General features: G+C 40.8%; 1 protein-coding gene across 2 annotated transcripts in view; it reads right to left on the bottom strand.

The window, feature by feature from the left end:
- cdh23 (cadherin-related 23) overlaps positions 1-17159 on the bottom strand; it is a 157549-nt gene extending 140390 nt beyond the window's left edge. For both annotated transcript variants that reach the window (XM_034608223.1, XM_034608225.1), the window contains exons 1-3: positions 17084-17159; positions 6001-6094; positions 202-276 (exon numbers count right to left, since the gene is read on the bottom strand). In XM_034608223.1, the coding sequence (XP_034464114.1) occupies positions 202-276; positions 6001-6085 (160 nt within the window). In that variant the 5' untranslated portion in view covers positions 6086-6094; positions 17084-17159. The remainder of the gene's footprint in view (positions 1-201; positions 277-6000; positions 6095-17083) is intronic.
- Positions 17160-19422: the final 2263 nt, after the last annotated feature.

Below are 19422 nucleotides of genomic sequence, written 5' to 3'. Positions count from 1 at the left end.
CACCCTGATAGAGGACATACATTTCCATCACTGTCAGGGTCTATTATGGCATCTCTCTTTTACTTGTTTTTTTACTTTCAGTTTGCATTCAAGGGATACAGACAAAAAAACATTTCTGTGCAGTGAAAAAGCCATTCACACAGACAGCTTGACAATATAGAGATGTCAAATACAACATGCTGACAATCCACAGAGACTCACCGATGGGCATGTCTTCATAGATGAGAAGGTAGGTCGAGAAGAAGTAGTTCAGGAAACGTGGTGGGTTGTTGGAGCCTGTGATGAAGAGAAAAAGGATGAACATCATTCACATTATAGCTTGAAATTATTTATTACAATTGTTTAAGCTGTTAAAGCCATATATTGACTATCATGTGTATTTATTTCACATAATTCAAACTCTCCCTGGTACTGAAAGCTTTTTCACATGTTGCTCTTGGTGTCTGATTGGTCTTTTGTGCATAGGAAATGATGCAGCAAACAACAGTTTACAAAGTTGTGGAACTGTATGGAAATACCATAAATATAACTGAAAAAGATGGCATCATATTGTGCATATCATGCTAGTGCATACACTCTTGTTCTACTGTTTAATGAACACAGTTTACACACTGCTTCGAAAAAAACAAAAACACATTGCCTCTACCTCCACAAGGGGGCTGTAGCAAATTCATTCAGTGTATTACACCATAGGAGGGGTGGCTTACCGTAAAAAAAGACCAGGCAATATTATTAGAAGCTTTCAAAATGGAGAGATGTCAAGTACTAAAGGAGATTGATAAAGAGAAGCTGTTGTGATCATGTTAACTTTCTGTCTGTCTTCAGTCTGTATTACATGTTTCTGAAGTTATCCACGCATTAAGCAGGATTATTGTTTTTGCAGAGCAGACTATTACCCATCGGCCAGTTTGAAGACTGACATATTTAAATATTCTGCTCTTCTGTAATTGTTTTTTCCGATCCTACTCTACCGACTGTGTCTCTGTCAAACATACTTCTGCAGCACATCAATTACAGAGAGACAAAAACGCTTTGCTTCAATATCAAAACAGTGTAAGCAGTGAACATCTATTACACACAGAGCATTGTATTGTTGTCAGTTTTATGGATTAATATTTTCAGGCTTTAACTTGAACAAAATGTTTACATGGTCTGTCTGTAGTCATTTATGCCTCAAGAGACCATGACAAATATTCATAACCATGTTAAATCTTTAGTCTGAGAACTCATACTTGTGTTTTTTTGCTTTTTCATTTGAATGACATTCAGATATTTATTTGGATCTGCATCAAATTTCACTAACTCATAAATATCCATCCCCTATATATGTCTGTTTTTGATGTAGAACATGACGCAGTATTGGAAAGAAACAGGGTTTAACCGGGTTTAATGGCATTTAAAGAAACCTACATAAACCTGCTAATTTCTTTAAAAAGAGGTAAATGTTGAAATAAGTGGATCCACCCCCTGATCCGGAGAAGCACCAACATTTAACTGGTAGACCCATACCACATCATTCCACCAAGATTAGTGGTAATCCATTCAGTAGTTTTTGTGTAATCTTGCCAACTAATTAACAAACAAACAGGGATAAAAACATAAACTCCTTGGCGGAGGTAATAGCAAATAAATGGGGACTACTCATTACCTGAGTTTGTTTTAAGAATGTACTTTCAGGGTTAGGGTTAGTGGCCTGTTAAAGGGGACATAGCATGCAAATTCCACTTTGTTAGTGCTTCTACACGTTAATGTGGGTATCTGGCATGTCTACCAACCCAAAAACTCTGGGGAAAAAACACTTGCGCGTTTTGTTATGGTTCCTCTAAGTCAGAAACGTCATGCTTGAGCGACTCGATTGAGCTTCCTGGGTTTTGTGTCGTAACAAGGCACTGGAAGTCTCCCTACATGGCCTTGGCCCACCCCCCCACCGCATCCCCCCCGCCCCCCACACTCGTTATGCCGGGTTTACACCGGACTCAGCGAGGCTGCGAGGCAGCGCAGCGCCGTTCCCAAGCGCGCAGCCGGGCTGTTCACACGGGACGAGCATTTCTCCGCTGGTCAGCCCGCGATTCACTCACATGTGGCATTTGTCTGGATCGTTGGGACTGGGAGGCTGCAGCAGTTGCTCGGGCACGACCGCTCGCTCTCCCATGCGTGAGCTGGAATTTTTGTCAGCGCCACACAGCCAGCAGTGTGGAGGACTTCCGCAGTGTTCAGCACTACTGTAACACTGGCCAAACACACCGAGCCCCCCCACCTGTTACGCCGGGTGTACAGCGGACGCGGAAGCGCCGCTGCAAGGCAGCGCCGCTGCGAGGCAGCGCAGCGCCGTTCTCAAGCGGGCAGCCGCCTGGCTGTTCACACGGGACGTGCATTTCTCCGCGCTGGTCAGCCCCATAGACTGTATATATAAGGTCAGCCCGCGATTCTGCTTTCTCCGCTTGTTGTTGTACCCGTTGAATGTCGGGGTTCGGGGGTAAATGATGGTCTTCATAGCCCCCCCCCCCCCACCTCTCTTTCTCTCTCTGTCTGTCTGCTTGTGTGCTTGTAGTGGATGGGCAGAGGGGGACATTTAATTATGTGATTGGGAAAATTAAAACTCCAGGACAACAGAAGGGGAATACAAAGTATGGGATGCATATTTGATAATTTATATCATATAAAATATATAATTTATATCGTTTAAAATCATGGGGGGAGAGGGGGAGGGGGGAGCTGGCTCATTAGCATTTAAAGGAACAGGCACTCAAAACAGGTCACTCTGTGGAGGGCTGTTTTATACAGGGTAAAAAGGGTGCTGTTTTAAATGATCCTTGTGGTATTTTGACCAAAGCATGTTACAGACATGTCATTAAGACCCCAAGGAACCATATCAACTTGTGGTAAAATGGGCATGCTATGTCCCCTTTAAAGAGTTAATGCTCGTCTGTGTTTGGGCAGTGTCCTGTGGTGTCAGAAGCGAGTGTGGTACAAGCTGTTTTGTTGGGAAGATCAGGGAACAAAGCTGACGGTCTTTGATCAGCTGAGCTGGGCAGCAGACCACAGAGACACAGGAGTGAGAGAGGGGGAGGCCAGCCTGTTTGAAGTGAGAATGCTTGATGGAGTGAACCGGTGCTTTGAAAGAGAAAGCTTTTCATTCAGTCATGTGCCTGTCTGCGCAGAAGAAGATGCTCATCTCTGGCTTGCCAGCGCAGCTCTTGGTGGGTGACAAGGACACGGAGCCCACTTCATGGGTGGTGGAGAGGAGCATCTCATCTCCATTTGTGGCTTAATTACTGCATCAGGCTTATATAGTGGAATGCAGATAGATAACAGCTACAAAATAATCACAGGCATGATCATCAATCTAATTTACTGGATCGCCAAGGTAATGCTCAAGAGGAGCACAGGGTCAGTGTGCTAATGGGTTACTTAGAGAAAGAAAAGGAGGGGGCCAACACAAGGTGTGAGATTAGAGTGGGAGGCGAGAGGGAGGACAACTCAAGAGATATGAAAGTCTTGATCAAGTTATTGTGCTTGATGGAAAGAGGTTGTGGCATTCACTTAATAACTCTCCCGCTGCTATTTTTGTGCGAGTTGTTTGTGATTGGAGGTGTCTCCTGCCCGTCACCGTGAAACAGTTACCGTAGCTTTTGCAACATCATGAAGCTCTCACTCTCGAGCCCTCACAGAGACATACACAGCAAGGAGGCAAATATTTTTGAGTGCGTTTTAGGCTGAACAATAATGTTGAGACATAATGCAAAACAGATGAAAAGAGAGCCGAAAAAAAGGAGAGCAAGAGTAAAGGAATGGAGAGGGAAGAGGAAAAAGAAAAAAAGAAAATAGACCAAATACAGAGGCTGAAGGAAAAGGCTGTACAAAAAAAAGGGAATACATGATGTGTAGAAGGTAAGACAGTGAGACAGAAAATCTTTTCAGGCTGTAAATAATGAAGAACGGAGAAGTGGGAGAGGTACTGTGAAATTCTGCTATCAAATCTTACTATAGCCTGGAAGCTATTCATATTTTATCAAGTCACTGATAAGTACACTACAAAAAACAATTTTATTTCCCATCCTGAATTTGACTAACAAAGGATGTTTATGGCCAATCGCTGATGCCACAGTGATGATTCTTTATTCTGGGATGTTTGACCGACTGACAATGACCCTTTTGAATTATTCTGCTTCAGATTCACACTGCTGCACAGATTTACTACCAGAAAAAAAACTCTACTTTTTACTTTCTGCCACCAATAAGCGACACAGGCATAAATGTTGATAGGTATTAATGAACATTAAAGCTGGGGTTGGTAATCCTGGTAAAGCTAACAAGAGTAGGCTACACTTTTAAAAAAATGCAACCGATACATCCCAGCACCTCCCATGAGCCCTCTAAGTCAAAGCTACGGCCCCAAAACACATGAACGAGCACTGACAACGGCTAAAGGCTGCTACACACTAGAGGCTTTTTAGCTCTCGACCAATTAAACACCAATTTGTTATCTTATAATCATCAGAACGCACACACTCGATTTGGCCAGAACGTAAGACCACACACACTTGCTGTTTGTAAGACACAATTTCACAGTGGCCAATTTTCTTCTTCAGTTTTTTTTAGGCGCACTACCGCCACCTTCTGAACAGGAGTGTGGAAACCCTCGTGATTGAGGGTGCCTTCAGAAGAAGAACATACATGGAGGAGGACCGAAGTCGTGTGTCTGAAAAAACTATGGATGAAATCATGGCTGAATTGACTTATACATGTTGCAGCACAAGCTTGAGGTTAGTTGAAAATGTATTGTTGTTTTTAGTCACAGCTGTTCAAGTAAGCAACTTCCGGTTGGTGACACTTCCCAGTCAGCTCGCTCTCATTGACTATTTCAGGTTTCTGTTGGAGCCTATTTGAGCTAGGTGAGGCTCCGACTCAATCAGTAGCATCAAGATTATTTAGTAAACTCTTCACCCTTCAGGATTATTTGGGCAGATAATCGACACAGACTCACCTAAGGTCAGGAACACCCCCGCAATTGTCAGAAGGGGGAAATCAGGTCCTAAATCGGCCCGATTATCCTCTGTGTGCAGTGTGCAGAAGCCTTAAGTCGACTTTTCTGTGAGTTTTTCATTAACTACTGGCTATCTCTGTCTCTGATGTAGTGGTGTTTGTCTCTCCAAGTGAAGACTCATGTCATATGCAGTGAGAGCAGAGGCAGGGTGCACACAGGCAGGCATGTCAGTTAGTGACAGACAAGTACACCAGCCAATCATTTCATTTGGTCCAAATTTTCCCTTTTTTCTTTTTAGTCAGAAGACTTAATTGATGGCTATCAGGAAGTGAAGAGAATATAAATTACCAACGCTTCCTTTAATCTTGGCTTTACAGTTGTATAAATCAAGAGTGTAAATGACTTTCCTTCACAATCATAAAAATATGTGCACTGGTATATACAATAACTGTCCTTTTATTCCAAAAATCATAGATAAAGCAAGGGTAAGTCCATATAATAAAAGCCGTGGAGGGCGGGAATGGATGAACCCGGTTAAAGAGTAACCGCCCGCACGGGGCGCTCTGAAGTTAAGCGAACGCGCACTCAATGAGCCTGGGATCATTTCATTCATTTCATTGGTTGACCAGTCGTCAACACTACACCTGGCATTCTATTGGTTGGGCAGGGTTGTTGCACAAAAAAATCCAAGAGCAGATGAGAAATCTGAGAGCAGACGATTCACAAGTGCACAGAAAGCAGCCAGAGTGCGGAGAGAGGCTGAAGCTGGAGCGCAGGAAATCCGTGCAAGCAACAATATATGTGAGTGCAAGCACACAGTTTGAGCAGAAGCAGAGCAAATTTAAGTGCAAACAGGGGCTATTTGAGTGCAAGGGCAGGGTTTTGATGAAAAGTAATACACAATCTGAACATAAATTCAACAAGTCATGCTCTCAAACTGAAAGACCACGCTCTTGAATAAAGATAGGAAAAAAGCTCCATACTGTTCTCTCTTAATAGTCAGGAAGACTCACCTTCACACACAGAGTGGAGAATGAGGAATGGAAGAAGGAATTTGGCAAATGTCATCCTGCCGCCTAAATCCACACTCCACGACATCACCTGCACCTGAGGGAACAACAAATACAGAGTACAGTCACAGTTATTTGATTGGCTGATTATCAACATCGCTGTTTCAGTCTAGCCACAAAATGTCCAAAGACATTTCAGCTCCTTTGCGTTGGGTAATTATAGTGTAAGTAAGCAGATGTGATCGGTATAATTAGATGACAGGAAAAAGATTCGCTAAACACCATGTTTCAAGCAGGTGTTTTCTGTGTGTGTGTGTTTGCTTGAGGGTGGGGTGTTGGGGTGAATGCTAAATTACAGCAACAACTCATTTACAGTGCTCAGAGCTCAATACCATAATCAAGACGTTGCACTGTTAATTGTCTGATGAAACAGAACTGTGTCCTGTGCAAAAAGGAAATGTGTAAATGGCCTTTTCATGATGTAATGGGGCTGCTTCACTGGACCAATTATGAGGTCAGAATAATGATGGCAAACAATCACATGTGGAGAGCACAATGAAGATTTTTATTGCATATCCATTCACAGGTATTTACTGCCACTGTTGGAAACCTTCAAAGACAAACTAGTTAACTGCAGCTTTATCACCGATATCTTAATCTTACATTCTTCTAAATATGTGCTCTATGATATTTCCCTCCTTCTCTTCATCTCCCTCTTCCCGCTCCCTCTTATTCGTTCCTCTCTCTACACTGTCACCACATGTCCCAGCAAGGTCTCATTGGTCAGCAAACCCATTCACTGGCAATTTAATTTTAAATGGTAATGTTTCTAAATTCCCTTTCTCCCCCAAAGCCCACTGTGCACCAGCTCATGGTAAACCTGTGCTGAGACAGGTCCGCTTGTCCTTCAGGTATATGTGATGGTAGCAAAAGCTGAATAAACTACAGAAAACCAGTGTGATAAGCAGTGAAATACAATACATTGCTTTGTGTAGCTGCTTGCTGTCCCTGTCGCTGTGTTGCGATTGCAGATGTACAGAACGTGGTGAATTCAATTCTAACAAAGCAGCTGAAATGTACAGGTGAGTGAGAAAGAGAAGCAAGGTAAAGAATAGACTGTCATTGCTTATAGTATATAAATATACATGTGTGTATGTGTGCGTGCGTGTTTATATTAGCTGTGCATGTGTGTCAGTTTGAATAGGCATATTTGTTTTCATTAGGATTCTTGTTTCCTCAGCATTATTGCATTTCACTTTCTGTAACAATGCAACCTGCATGGGTATTTCAGTTACTTATTTTTTACTCCATTTCCTCCTCATCTCCTTTCCTCCTCTGTCTTTGCTTATACTAATTCATTTTTCTCTCTAGCTGGGCCCTGAAAACTTTGTCTCCACCTATATGCCCTTTCCTCATTTATTGTCCTCTGAAATACACAAGTGGTCCTTTAGTGAACGATATTATATTGACTCAGTAGGAAGCTCAGATAGAAAGCTGTTGATAACAGACAAAACAGAGTAAACATTTATACAACTTGGCAGAATCTATTCCCTTTTCTCTATTATCATTTTCTGTGTATCTAAAGTGTTGCACTTGGATACCCCTGAGCAATTAAAATACTGCCATTATCCAACCTATAACTACAACACAGAAAGCAACAAGACCTAAGTCTGCAAAGTCTGTTTCCTGTTTGATGATCTGTGTTAATCAGTCTGGAGGAAGATCAATAAAACTCATCTATACTAAAATAAATAATATTTTAAACTCTGTTGAACAAAAGCACATTTCACTGAAAATTTGTTTTGTCTGTACCTTGTGCATGATGTCTACTGTTCTAAATAAAATCTGACCATCCCCTATTGATTTTAAACAGAGAATCATTGGGTGTCATTGGAAGGATCATCACTGTTGGTACAGGATGTGGTACAATTGGATGCCTTTAAATTGAGTGATATGCTATATATATACACAGTATATATATATTGCATTACACACACACACACACACACACACACACACACACACACACACACACACACACACACACACACACACACACACACACACACACACACACACACACACACACACACACACACACACACACACACACACACACACCACACACCCACTCCTGTCTCTTCACCATCTTTCATCGAAATGCTAAAGGACACTTGTGAGATGACAGAGCAGTGAATATGAGTGAGGGATACAGGTTAAGACGTGTTGAGATTGAGAGAGCTGAGGCAAACACAGCATTAGGATCGCTGCTCTCACCAAGCGAGGATTTAATAAAGAACATTCTCACATAGACAGCACCACCACAAAGTTACAGATGCACTGTACAATAAACTAGACCACTAGGTGGTCACACCAGTCTGCATCTATAACCTATTTTTTCTGCTTCCAAGTAAACAGCAGCTCTGAACAAATTACAAACATGACTGTTATTGATAATAATGTGCTGAATATTTTATAATAGATCTTTTATTTGTAGTCAACATTTAATCGTTTCTGTATATAATATAGGTTGATTTATTATATGCATAGTATTTATTTAGATTTCACTTTGTCTCTGCTGACCGGTTGTTTTTTGGGAGAACACAGCAGTATTTAGCCAAGTTTGAAGATCAGTGCTTAAAATTGTAAAGACAGTAATTTTCCATTTTTACTCTGTGTACTTTGCTAAGATACATGTGTTGGCCGAGGTTTATCCTCCGCAGTTTTCCGCAACTTTACCATTTTCTATTACTGAAAGCAAGTCTTTAACTTTGCATGAAAATTTAGAAACTTAAAGAGAAGCATTTTTTTTCCCAGAAAGACTGTATATTGTTGTCAGTAGTTCTCCCATTTTGTATTGATCTGTCCAAAGTGTGACCATATGCAAAAAGGACATTGTTTCCGAAAAAGACTAGTGAGTTTGCTAAATATCATTTAGTATCTTAAGCACCACAAACAGAAGTCCATTTTGTTGGTGTATGTTGGCAGCAATCACCTCTGCAGATACTGAAAGTCAGAGTCCCAACAAATCAAACTATCTGCATGCCAACATAAGACTCACAGCTAAGTGGAAAAGAATTGTTTCTGTGACTTGGGTGAACTGACCCTCTAAAAGCCTGGTCTGCTAGTTTGGTGTTACTCAGTTGACTATATTCATAATTCCTCTATTGTTATGTTTTAGTACCACTTAAAATGACATTATTGAAAATTGAATTTTAATTAGTTTCTTTTCGAGTTTTTACAAGGGTGACTCAGGCTATTGTGTGACCATACAATGTGGCACACAGTATGTACCACTGCAATCACTTCAGTATCAATGTGGTAAAAGGAGAGTGGAAAAGGTGAGGGCTGGCAATCAAACTGTCAAGCACACCAGGAACAATGGACCCAGTGCTGGCTTCTTTGATAGACTTCATATGAACTATACTTAAACTGCAGCCAATTTCTCTGATTATTCACTTCATTTTTCTGACATTTAATATTAAACTGAAGAAACGACAGGCCGGCTCAAATGAAAAGTAAAGAAACTTGTGTAAGCACACACATTTTAACATAAACAAACGTAGCAATTGTTTTACAAGGAGTTGTCCATTAATCAATCAATTCTTAAAATGATTCTAGGTTTTTAAATAAGACTCTTAAATCACAGACTGTGCCTTTAAGAAATAGAGCAGGAATGCTATTGAGCATAAAGCAGACAAATTAAATTAAATTAAACTCCTTGAGGTGGAGGTAAGTTAATAATTAGTGAAAAAGCATGATCTCCCAGTCAGACAGTCTGAAATGCTCCAATTAATCAGTTATGGATGAGAAGTTAAACTGCTGAGGACAGGGCTGAGCCAGAAGGGGCCGCACTGTCCCACTCAATTGGATATACTGTCACCATTTATCAATCTCTCACTTTCTTTAGCTCCTTCTTCACTTTGTCAGGGGACCTTTAAACCAGCACCCTCATCTCACCCACTTCCATTTCATTTGCATGTTCATGGGGAAGGTACGCCACATTAAGTGCTATACCAAACCAATTAGCAGCGACTACAGGCAAGTTATGAAACCCTCCAAAAGTGAGTCTACATCTGCGCTGACTTTACTTGTGCACAGTGCAAACCATATAGTATTTATAAGGAAGGGCAACATGTCGGCTCCCCAAAAGTGAAGCCAAAGTGTCCCGATCAGGACCTTGTGGCTGGCTGCTGTGTAGGTTATAAACCCTGCCTCTTGATGTTAGTAGGTAGGACATGGACCAAACTAAAAGTACATGGTAAATACTTTATCCTCTACGATGGTTTCTGTCATTTACAGTTGTTCTTATCATTTTGATGTTTGTTCAAGTGTTCATTTTTCCTAGAAATTTGGTTTTAATTACTTATGCGATGCTATAAAAACAATGTCGTAATTGACAGATGACCCTGACTCACTGACTCGTGAAGTTACGACAGTACCGTATAGACATAGAGAGGAGACTTAATCTCAAAGCATGCCGCATACTTTTTAGCTGAGTGTGACTACAAAAAGTGTTACACAGAGTGGGAGTGGGGAGAGTCTGGTTTGAGAAAAGGCCCAGAGTCACTGCTAATCCTCTTCTCATCCCTCTCACCCACAACATCTCGCACCAGCCTCTCACTCTCCGTGTGCCTGCCTTTTTCTGTCCGTTTCCCTTTGTTTTTCCACTCGTTTTAGTCATTTCAGTCTCTCTTTCCTGTTCTTGGTTTTATCTACATTGGCTCATGTCTCTTCCCCTTTAATTTAGCACACAGCTTGGATTGTCCATATATATTTCCGGTAGTCATTTCAAACAGTTCTTCTCTGTACTGAGCTTTGGCACATAATTATGTCTCCAGTGTCCTGATGTAAAATGTCAACAGAACAAACACATGTCTTCTGTGGGCAATGTATCTGTTGTGTTGTCTTTTTATGCGTGAGTACAAGACAAATTTGACTACACTCGAAGACTAATGTAACAGTAAATTGTATCTTAAGTTTCTTTAGGATAGCCTTTGTTTAGGTTACAAGACCTATAATTCACCTGTGATAAATCACTGTCTCACGCATGGGCAGCAGGATTTTAAAAACCAAAACTATGTTGTGTCCATTAAATTATATCCAATGTTTACACCTGTAATTCTTGTCAACATGCCCTAAATCCAGATTTAAAGTTGGACTATTTTAAGGCTGTAAATGACTCTTAGGAAAACATTCAGCTCCCACTGGGCAAAGCTTAGGGTGGCTGAGATCCAGGTCTATTTAATGAGTTGTGGTTGTATAGCTTATCTGACAGTAATGTGTGATTAAGGCAGTGTAAAGTGAAGAGTAATATCTGGACCTGCTGTGCTCTCTCCAGAGAGAGCCTGCCTGCCCACATGGCTGTATCTCCCATCTTACAGCACTCAATATTATTGATTACATGGCAATTGTGTCTGACTTGCCTTAACCTCAAAGGCACCCTGCTCCGAGTGAGTGGTGGGCCTCAGCCGGCAGCCAAATCTGGATTATCACAGCAAATCAATGGCAGATTTCTGCCCACACTCTGTCCTCATGAAAAAGCCATCACTCATTAGCACAGTGATCACAGACAGATTAGCAGGCATTTGGCTTTGTCAGGGTGGAGCGAGGGACAGCACTGCTCTGATGAGCTGAGTAATGTCTTCTTTCCCGCCCTCCTGATCTCTTCATCTCCAACATGACATGACTTTCTGAAAGACTGACTCAGCAAACCTCACTCACAGGATGTTATTTGGACTGCAGAGCATGTAGTGCTTTGAGTGGAAATGTTAATCACACTGGCACTGTGAATTGATGCTGAGTAAACTGTTGACTTGGACCAGGTCATATGTAGAACTGCTTGGGCTGATGATGTCCCACTTTCTAACAAAAGTAACTCTCTCTCTCTCTCTCTTGGACAACAACACACATGTCAAACAAACACAATGCTAATCACCGCATGGTGGTGGTTTGTTTCCAAAGTAGCAACCAAATCTCAACAACCATATAAGGAGTCCTCTAACTTAACTTCTTGCACACCTAACCAAATATTACTAGATGATTTAAATGTTAATGAATTGGAAAATATGAGCTTCAGTCTCAGCAAAATTGAAGCAGGTCTCTGCTGATAAGCTTCTTCAGAATATAGCTCAATAAAATATCACTTACTCTCTGTCCTGCCAACAGAAGATAGAGGACTATAGGACACATGCCAAGACAAACTCTGATATTCCACTGGAGATGCTGCCTGCATCTTCTTTGATCCTGTATGAACTGATAGTAAAGCTTCACAAAACACTGTGGGAGAGACAGGGCAGCTTACACAGACCCTGGGGAGACAGTAATTATCAGGAGCAGGATGGGAGCGCTGCGAGGTGCCACATAACTGCACCCGGTCACAAAACTCTTGAGCAGGAACAACACACATACACACCCCTGTCTGTGTTGACCAACACCATGATGTGGGTGTATATGAGTGACATGGGCCCTGAGGAAGGGCTGGTGGTTGATAAGTGTTGCTTGGGAGTACAAAAGGTAGCAAGAAGCCTCCTGATATGCAACATACTGAGACACTGCAAAGTAGAGGAGTTAATAGGGAGAAGCTGTGTCTGCAACATGAAACCACAATTAAGACTGATTAAAGATTGATGGTACAGTGATGTGAGGTAACATGTTATTGACACTTCATTCTGTGGAAAAGTTACTATACTTTAGTTCAGTGTATGTGCATAGTGCTCAGGTAACATGTGGAAACCATAGGGAAGCACTTATTTACATAAATTACCAGTCCTTTATGAAACTACATTGTTAAATTCCCTCAACAAAAATTCAAAGAAAAAAAGTCCATACTTTCCATTATTTGTACAGTATATGGGATGAATGTTGTATTCCTTTTAAAACGAGAATTCTTGGCCAGTACGTTACAGTGTCAAAGTTGAGAGTCAAATGTAGAAACAATAAGTCACAGTAAATGTTTGTTTAACCCTAAATGGCTCATTCTGTTACTGGAACTGCTCACCTCCTGGCCAGAGGACATTTGGATACATCCGTCTCATTCATGTTATTTGTTGTCACACATGTTTAGACAACACTGATCACTATTGGCCTCCATTGTACATTGTACCCTGCTCAATTTAAGATTATGACTGAGCAGATAAACTACTTTTATGGATCTACTATACTACAATTTTCCAAAATAGTAAACTACGATAACAAATAGGTTTTATGTTACTTTGCAAAAGAACTGAGACAAAAAAGAAATCACTACATTTATTAATTAAATTACTTTAACTGGTGTAAATAACAAAAAAAAAGAAGAAAAACAGGACATACCAAAGATCTTACAAAAGGTGTGTAGGAGGTGTAGCATGTCTGCTGCTGCAGACCTCCTCTTTGCCTGAGTGCAGACTGACAAAACAATCTCTGATTTTAGGCTTTTAGTGGTTTTGTGGACAAATAGTAGTGAGAACATAATGATACACTCCATGACTTTTTTCTCTCATCCATCTACTGATAAAAACAGCACAGATCAATATGCTGTCATGTCTCTCTTGTACTCTTCTCTATTTGTATTATACCGAGTCCCAATGTTTTTAGCTTCACCCCTCTTTTTCCATGCAGACGGTCTCCAACAGTTTTTATGAGACAATGAGATGTACCATTAATGAGATCTCCCTGTTTTACACTGTGATCACAGCATTAGCATGCAATTTGTCTCAATGTATTTGCCTCTACTCTCCACTACCCTATTATTTTTCTTTCTCCCTCACTCACACATTATGCCACTAACCAAATTTAAAGCCTCCATAATGTGGACTGATTGCCTCTTCCCCAAATGTTTATGTTTGTCTTAAATGTCTGTTTCTTAGCCAGACTTGCTTCTCACTTGGCCATTACCCGCTGCAATGAGCTTGGCAAAGCTGTCCCAGCAGAGACGCGTGTGTATATCAGACAACATAAACACAGACAGCTGTGTCAGAGGGCAGCCGATAGGCTGTAGAGACTCATTCATCTCCCTTTGTCTCTCTCTCTGTTAGGACACAGTCATTCCACCCCACCAAAAGCTGACTGTTTGTATCTCAGTTGAAAGATCAAAACACACCATTTAGTAGCTCCTCTTCAGCACAGATGACCTTTGCATCTCAACACTTCACCTCCCTCCTCAGCCCTGCCTCCCATTTTACCTCAGCCACATTGTCTCTCCTCCCGTCCCCTCTCTGTACTGTCTCCGTACCGTTTCAGCCCCACTTCAGGGCATCATTCATTCCATGCTTAAATACCAACAACAAGGATTTGTCACACAACAAAGCTGCCATTAAATTGCATTTTTGTTTGTTTTACATGGCATGGTTTATTTCCAGGAGCGAATATGATTTGATATGGTAAATTCAATTGGCTTAGCTATGAATCCCCAGTGTTTTAACTGTAAGAAAAGAAAAGGCTCCATGCATTCCTTGAGGAAATTTCAATTTCCAGATTTCCTGCATAATGGTTTCACATTTACACAGTGATACTGGGATTAGTAGGAACGGACTACGACAGGATTATTATGGATGGCTGGGTTTACAACCATCTGTTTATGACATCTTTACAATGCAGGAAGTATGAATGATCAGATCGTCTGAGCATTTTCCCCATCATTTTGAATTCAGAAAAGCATGGCTACACATTCATTACAGCTGCAGGCACAAACCAACAGTTCACCTGTAAGGCAACTTTCTGAGCAAAATCATGCTCTTCCTCTTCTTCTCTTCGACCTTTTCTCTGCAGTTGTGCCTAACTGCCTTGGCTGATTAAATGACCACACACAGAGAGCTGGGTGTAGAAATGGGAAAAGTGGAATGTGTACAATGATCACGATCAGAAGTACCAGGAATGTTGTGCAAGCATCATGAGCAAAAAAAGCGGAAAAAGCAGAAAACGAACATTCACAGTTCTGTGTTAAAAGCCATCATATAGAGACATGTGCTCAAACCATAGTAGAGCATAATTCCAAGAGAAAAATGCATCACTGTATAAATACAGTTGCAGTTAATAAATATTTGCCACAGCAAACGGATAAAGAATATACTGTATGTATACGTGAGGATTTAAATAAATGCACAAAAGCATAAATGACCAACTTGAAAATTTACACAGGTACACAGTATAGACTTTTCAGATGCTTTCACTGCCTGTAATCAATGCCAACACCTTTCCCAGAGGTTCCACTCCATTTCCACAGATTGGCTGAGTTACAAGAGTTATGACAAAACAACAGGAAAAAATGAGATGCATCCTTTTTACCATCTACCACTTTTACTCTCTCTGCACTGTCTTCTTGTCCTTTCTGCTTTCTTCATCCTTGACCATCTTCACACTTCTATCCTTTCTTGTCCTCATACCTTGCTCTGCTGCCTGTCTGAGACCTCATAGGATTGTCCAGAAGCCACTGTATCTGCAATTCATTCCTCTATCCCTCATATTGGGTTTCATTTGAGCCTGTCAGTCAAGGTTTCTGTCAGATATGGACTCTCCATTTCAGAATTTTTTTTCTTCCTTCTTGTATTCTCAATGAATTCAGAGAGATTGACAGACACTCCGAAAGGGCAACTGTCAGAGGCATGCTCTCCCCACATATTGCATGAAAACCGCAGCAGTTTCTCACATACATAATATAAAAGATCTGATTCTTTTAACATGGAATGGTTAACTAAAAATATATATTTCACAACTTTGGCACCATATGCACATTTTTTGCGTATACTTTGACTTTGTAGCAGCACATCAGCACATTCCTCACTGGTGGATCCAGTGAGGATGAGTGTGAACCTGCAACATAGGATTACTGAGGCCAGAATTTCCATGCAGCATATTTCAACAGTGGTGACAGCATTTCCTCTGGGACAGAACAAGCTTGATCACTCCTTCAATAATCTGACAATATCACATTAGCCTTACTCAGAGTGAGAAAAAATTAGGAAACTACTAGTGATTTTCTGCTCATGGGTATGTTTAATGTATGCCCACAGTTCAAGCTGTAATGAATACTAATTGGTTTCATCATTAGGGCGTTCACATATTGCACTAGTGAGGAGCATATAAAGCAACAGTGAGTCAAAGCATTTTCTGATTTTAAAATATTATGATGTTCACTTGCTTGTTAGTTTTGACAAATCTTAAAGTGTTTTGCTCAGTCAATTAGCAGTTTTCCAAATGTGGTAAATCAGCCTCGCTAGGATAAATATAAACATCACAAAATAACTAAACTTACTGATGTGGTACTTCAGTATGTAGTAAACCTATTTCGCATTTAATTGTAGTTTGAACAATAATAACCAAAATCATCTGCAGTGCATTTCTCTGCAAAGGTGTTGTCGCCTGAGCTCTATGGAGCACCATGACATAAAATATTTAACAACTGGAGTTGCTGCATTTACAGTGTAATTACAGGGAATAGCGATAATCTGATTATTGTATTATTAACAGTAAGATTTTGAAATTGAGTGGTATTCTCCTTTAACCCTTGTTGACTCGCCATGCCGCGTTCAGGTGACACATGAATAAATAAGTGGGCACCCAGGCGCTTCCCAGCAGGCACCTCAGGAGTCGCGCGGGCTACCTGAGATAACTCTGTACACCTGACACCTCTGCATAAGCATGCACAGCACCTCACATTTACTGACTGCTTAATCACTCTGATGAAATAACATGGGATGGAGAATCAGCAACAGTTGGAGTGGACCATTAGAGGAGAAAGCACAACTTGAATGAAGTGATCTCAGAGGAGATTTCACGTTTCTCATATTGTCCATGGTGCTTCCAGAGAAGTGACAGGTCATCAACGCATTAATCAACCATTATCCATCAATCAACTACTTCAAAAACTGGCCATTCGTGCGCAAATTCAAAACGCGATGCACCACACTGTGCGCCAAAGTGAAAGAGCACTACGCGTAAAAGTCACGAATTACGCACAACTATGGTTGGTAGTAAATATTACACTACACAATAAAAAACATCCTTTATGTGATGAAAGTGCTCTCTGCCGCAGTCCTCCCTCTCACATTATCGCGTCACTATGAACTTATAGCAGGGTGATCATGTCATTATCATATTATCCTACCTTCCTCGTCCGTGTCCGTCGCTGGCTGAGCGCCTTTAGATTCGATTGCCTGTCCTGCTGTGATGCGTTACCAAGTATCTGCTTCCCCCTCTCTTTCTCCCTCCCTCCCTCCCTCCTTCACTCCTTCTCTCCTCTCTCTCTCCCCTGTTAGTTTTACTCTATCACTACCGACGCCCTGGTCGTCGCTAATTTGTGTTACGAACTAGCCCTGCAAAACCCACCAGGCGCGAGATAGAGCTTCACATGTGCGCAACTGCCACACGATGTCCCGTAATGTTTGCTCGCCACTCGTCGGAAACCAGGTTTAAACTCCAGCAGCTCCAGCACTCACAGATTCAGCCCCATAGCCTGAACACGTTGTTCCTCAGCAGTGTTATTCTATCAGTCTCAAAATACTCTCACACACAAATTCTGTCCGTGCATGCAATCTAAAGTTATCCATATGTTTCCCATGGTCCGGCTGCATATGTGTCAGCCAAAAATAATGACACTTCCACGTGTAGACAAATGACCTGCAAGCTTCACGGAAGAGGCTGCATTCACTTAGATTACAGAGATGTATTTATGAGCATCATTAATAAGCTTATCAACTAATATATTGCATAGATTAAATGTGAAATTCATCATTTACCACAGGGTTCATGGATGGGAAGAGCGATGGTCAGTGTGAGACCACCACCTAGTGTTATAAATAAAAAATACAAGCAAAAAGCCAAACGTAGACAACCTGAGACACAGGGTGGAACACAGACAGGGAAATGCCCTGATGTCTGCTATAAATTACACAGCTTCAGGATCCTGCGCTATGATTTTAACAGGGTAGCCATTAGCCAATCTGAAGTTAGTTCAACATAAGCACATTTCATCAGAGAAGCAAATGATTTGACTTAAAGTATCAATGACAGGATTGGCACAGTGTGTCCTTACTAACTCCTTCAAGATCTCTGGTTCCTGAAAGCTGAACTGCTCATAAATAAGCTTTTAATCTGCACCTCACCATGAGCACATGTCAGTAAATTAGTGTTCAGTGTTATTGTTTTTCTTGAGGATGTAAAATGTTATGCAGACAGTAGGTTGATTAACTTGTCTTGGTCTTATAATTAAAACCTTTAGGGTCTTTTAACAGAATGATTATGGTCTGTTTTACAGGTTAAAGACAGTAAGATCTTTCTAAGGGGCAAAAGATGCAGGACACCGCAACTGTCAAAATACAACAGCTGTTTTCTTCCTTTAACTCAGAGGCCACGGGGCTTCTAGATGAGAATTGTGTTACAACATATCATTTCTTTAGTAATATCACTTGACTATTTGTATATGCAGTCATGTCAGTTTTGTGAACATTTGTGAGTTGAGTAAGTTGTTCTTTGACCCATAAAAATGAAGCAATTTGACATACAGTAGGAATTGATATATGTGTGAATGTGAAAAAGAGAATTCAAATGTATTTAATCTCACATTTCCTTAAAGTGTAGAAGTGGGAAAATAATGTCTGAACAAGATTTGAAGATGTAAAAATCACCTACCCAGTGGAAAATATGATTATCTGCTTTAAAAGTTCTTTCCACTTCATTCTAAACCAGGATAACACTCTTGATATCAACGACTTCTGTTTTTATTCATACGAATGACAGATATTTGTTCCTTTGCCAATAGCTGAAAAAAATCTGTACAATTCATGAGCTTTGGGGAAATATCCTGCTACTGAGGAACAATCTGCTCACCTCTTAAAATCCTAAAAACATATTTCCTGAGCCAGTCCATAACTGAAACTGTGACAGTTATACGGTGCATTCCTGCTTTATCAAATTCAGTTATGTCTGGATGACAAATGGTGACCAAACAAGATGAAATGAGATTCTAATTTACGTCAGAAAAGAGCAGTAATACGCTCCCATGCTGCCAGTTTTTGAACTGTGGCTTCTAGCACCCACACTGTGTGCTGTTAGAAAGGACACTGATCCCTTGCTGAGGACAAGACGCCTCGCTCTGTAAATATCACCGCTAAGAAAGAGACTCACTGAGGGGAAGACACTTTTTTTTTTTTTATATTAGATGCTTAAGCGCAACTGAAGGTGCCCACATACGGAGGTGGTGTGAGGGAGCAGACATACTTTCAAATGAAAACCAGTTTGAACTTCAATACTATAGGATATTATATAGTTTGCAGGTAAACAGAAAAAATATTCGACTCACAATGACTGCTGGTGTTATGAGGCCTTCAGGATGTAAGTGGTACAGCTACAAGCCTGAAAATGCAAACAAAAATGTGTCATAGCTGCAAAATCAGTTCTTCACAAGTTGTAGTTATTGAAACAACTGATAAATTACCTAACAGAAAA

The sequence above is a fragment of the Hippoglossus hippoglossus genome, chromosome 15 (assembly GCF_009819705.1).
Source record: "Hippoglossus hippoglossus isolate fHipHip1 chromosome 15, fHipHip1.pri, whole genome shotgun sequence".
NCBI classification, from domain to species: domain Eukaryota; kingdom Metazoa; phylum Chordata; class Actinopteri; order Pleuronectiformes; family Pleuronectidae; genus Hippoglossus; species Hippoglossus hippoglossus.
Note: the sequence above shows the minus strand (reverse complement) of the source record. Positions and strands in the feature narration are given on the sequence as shown.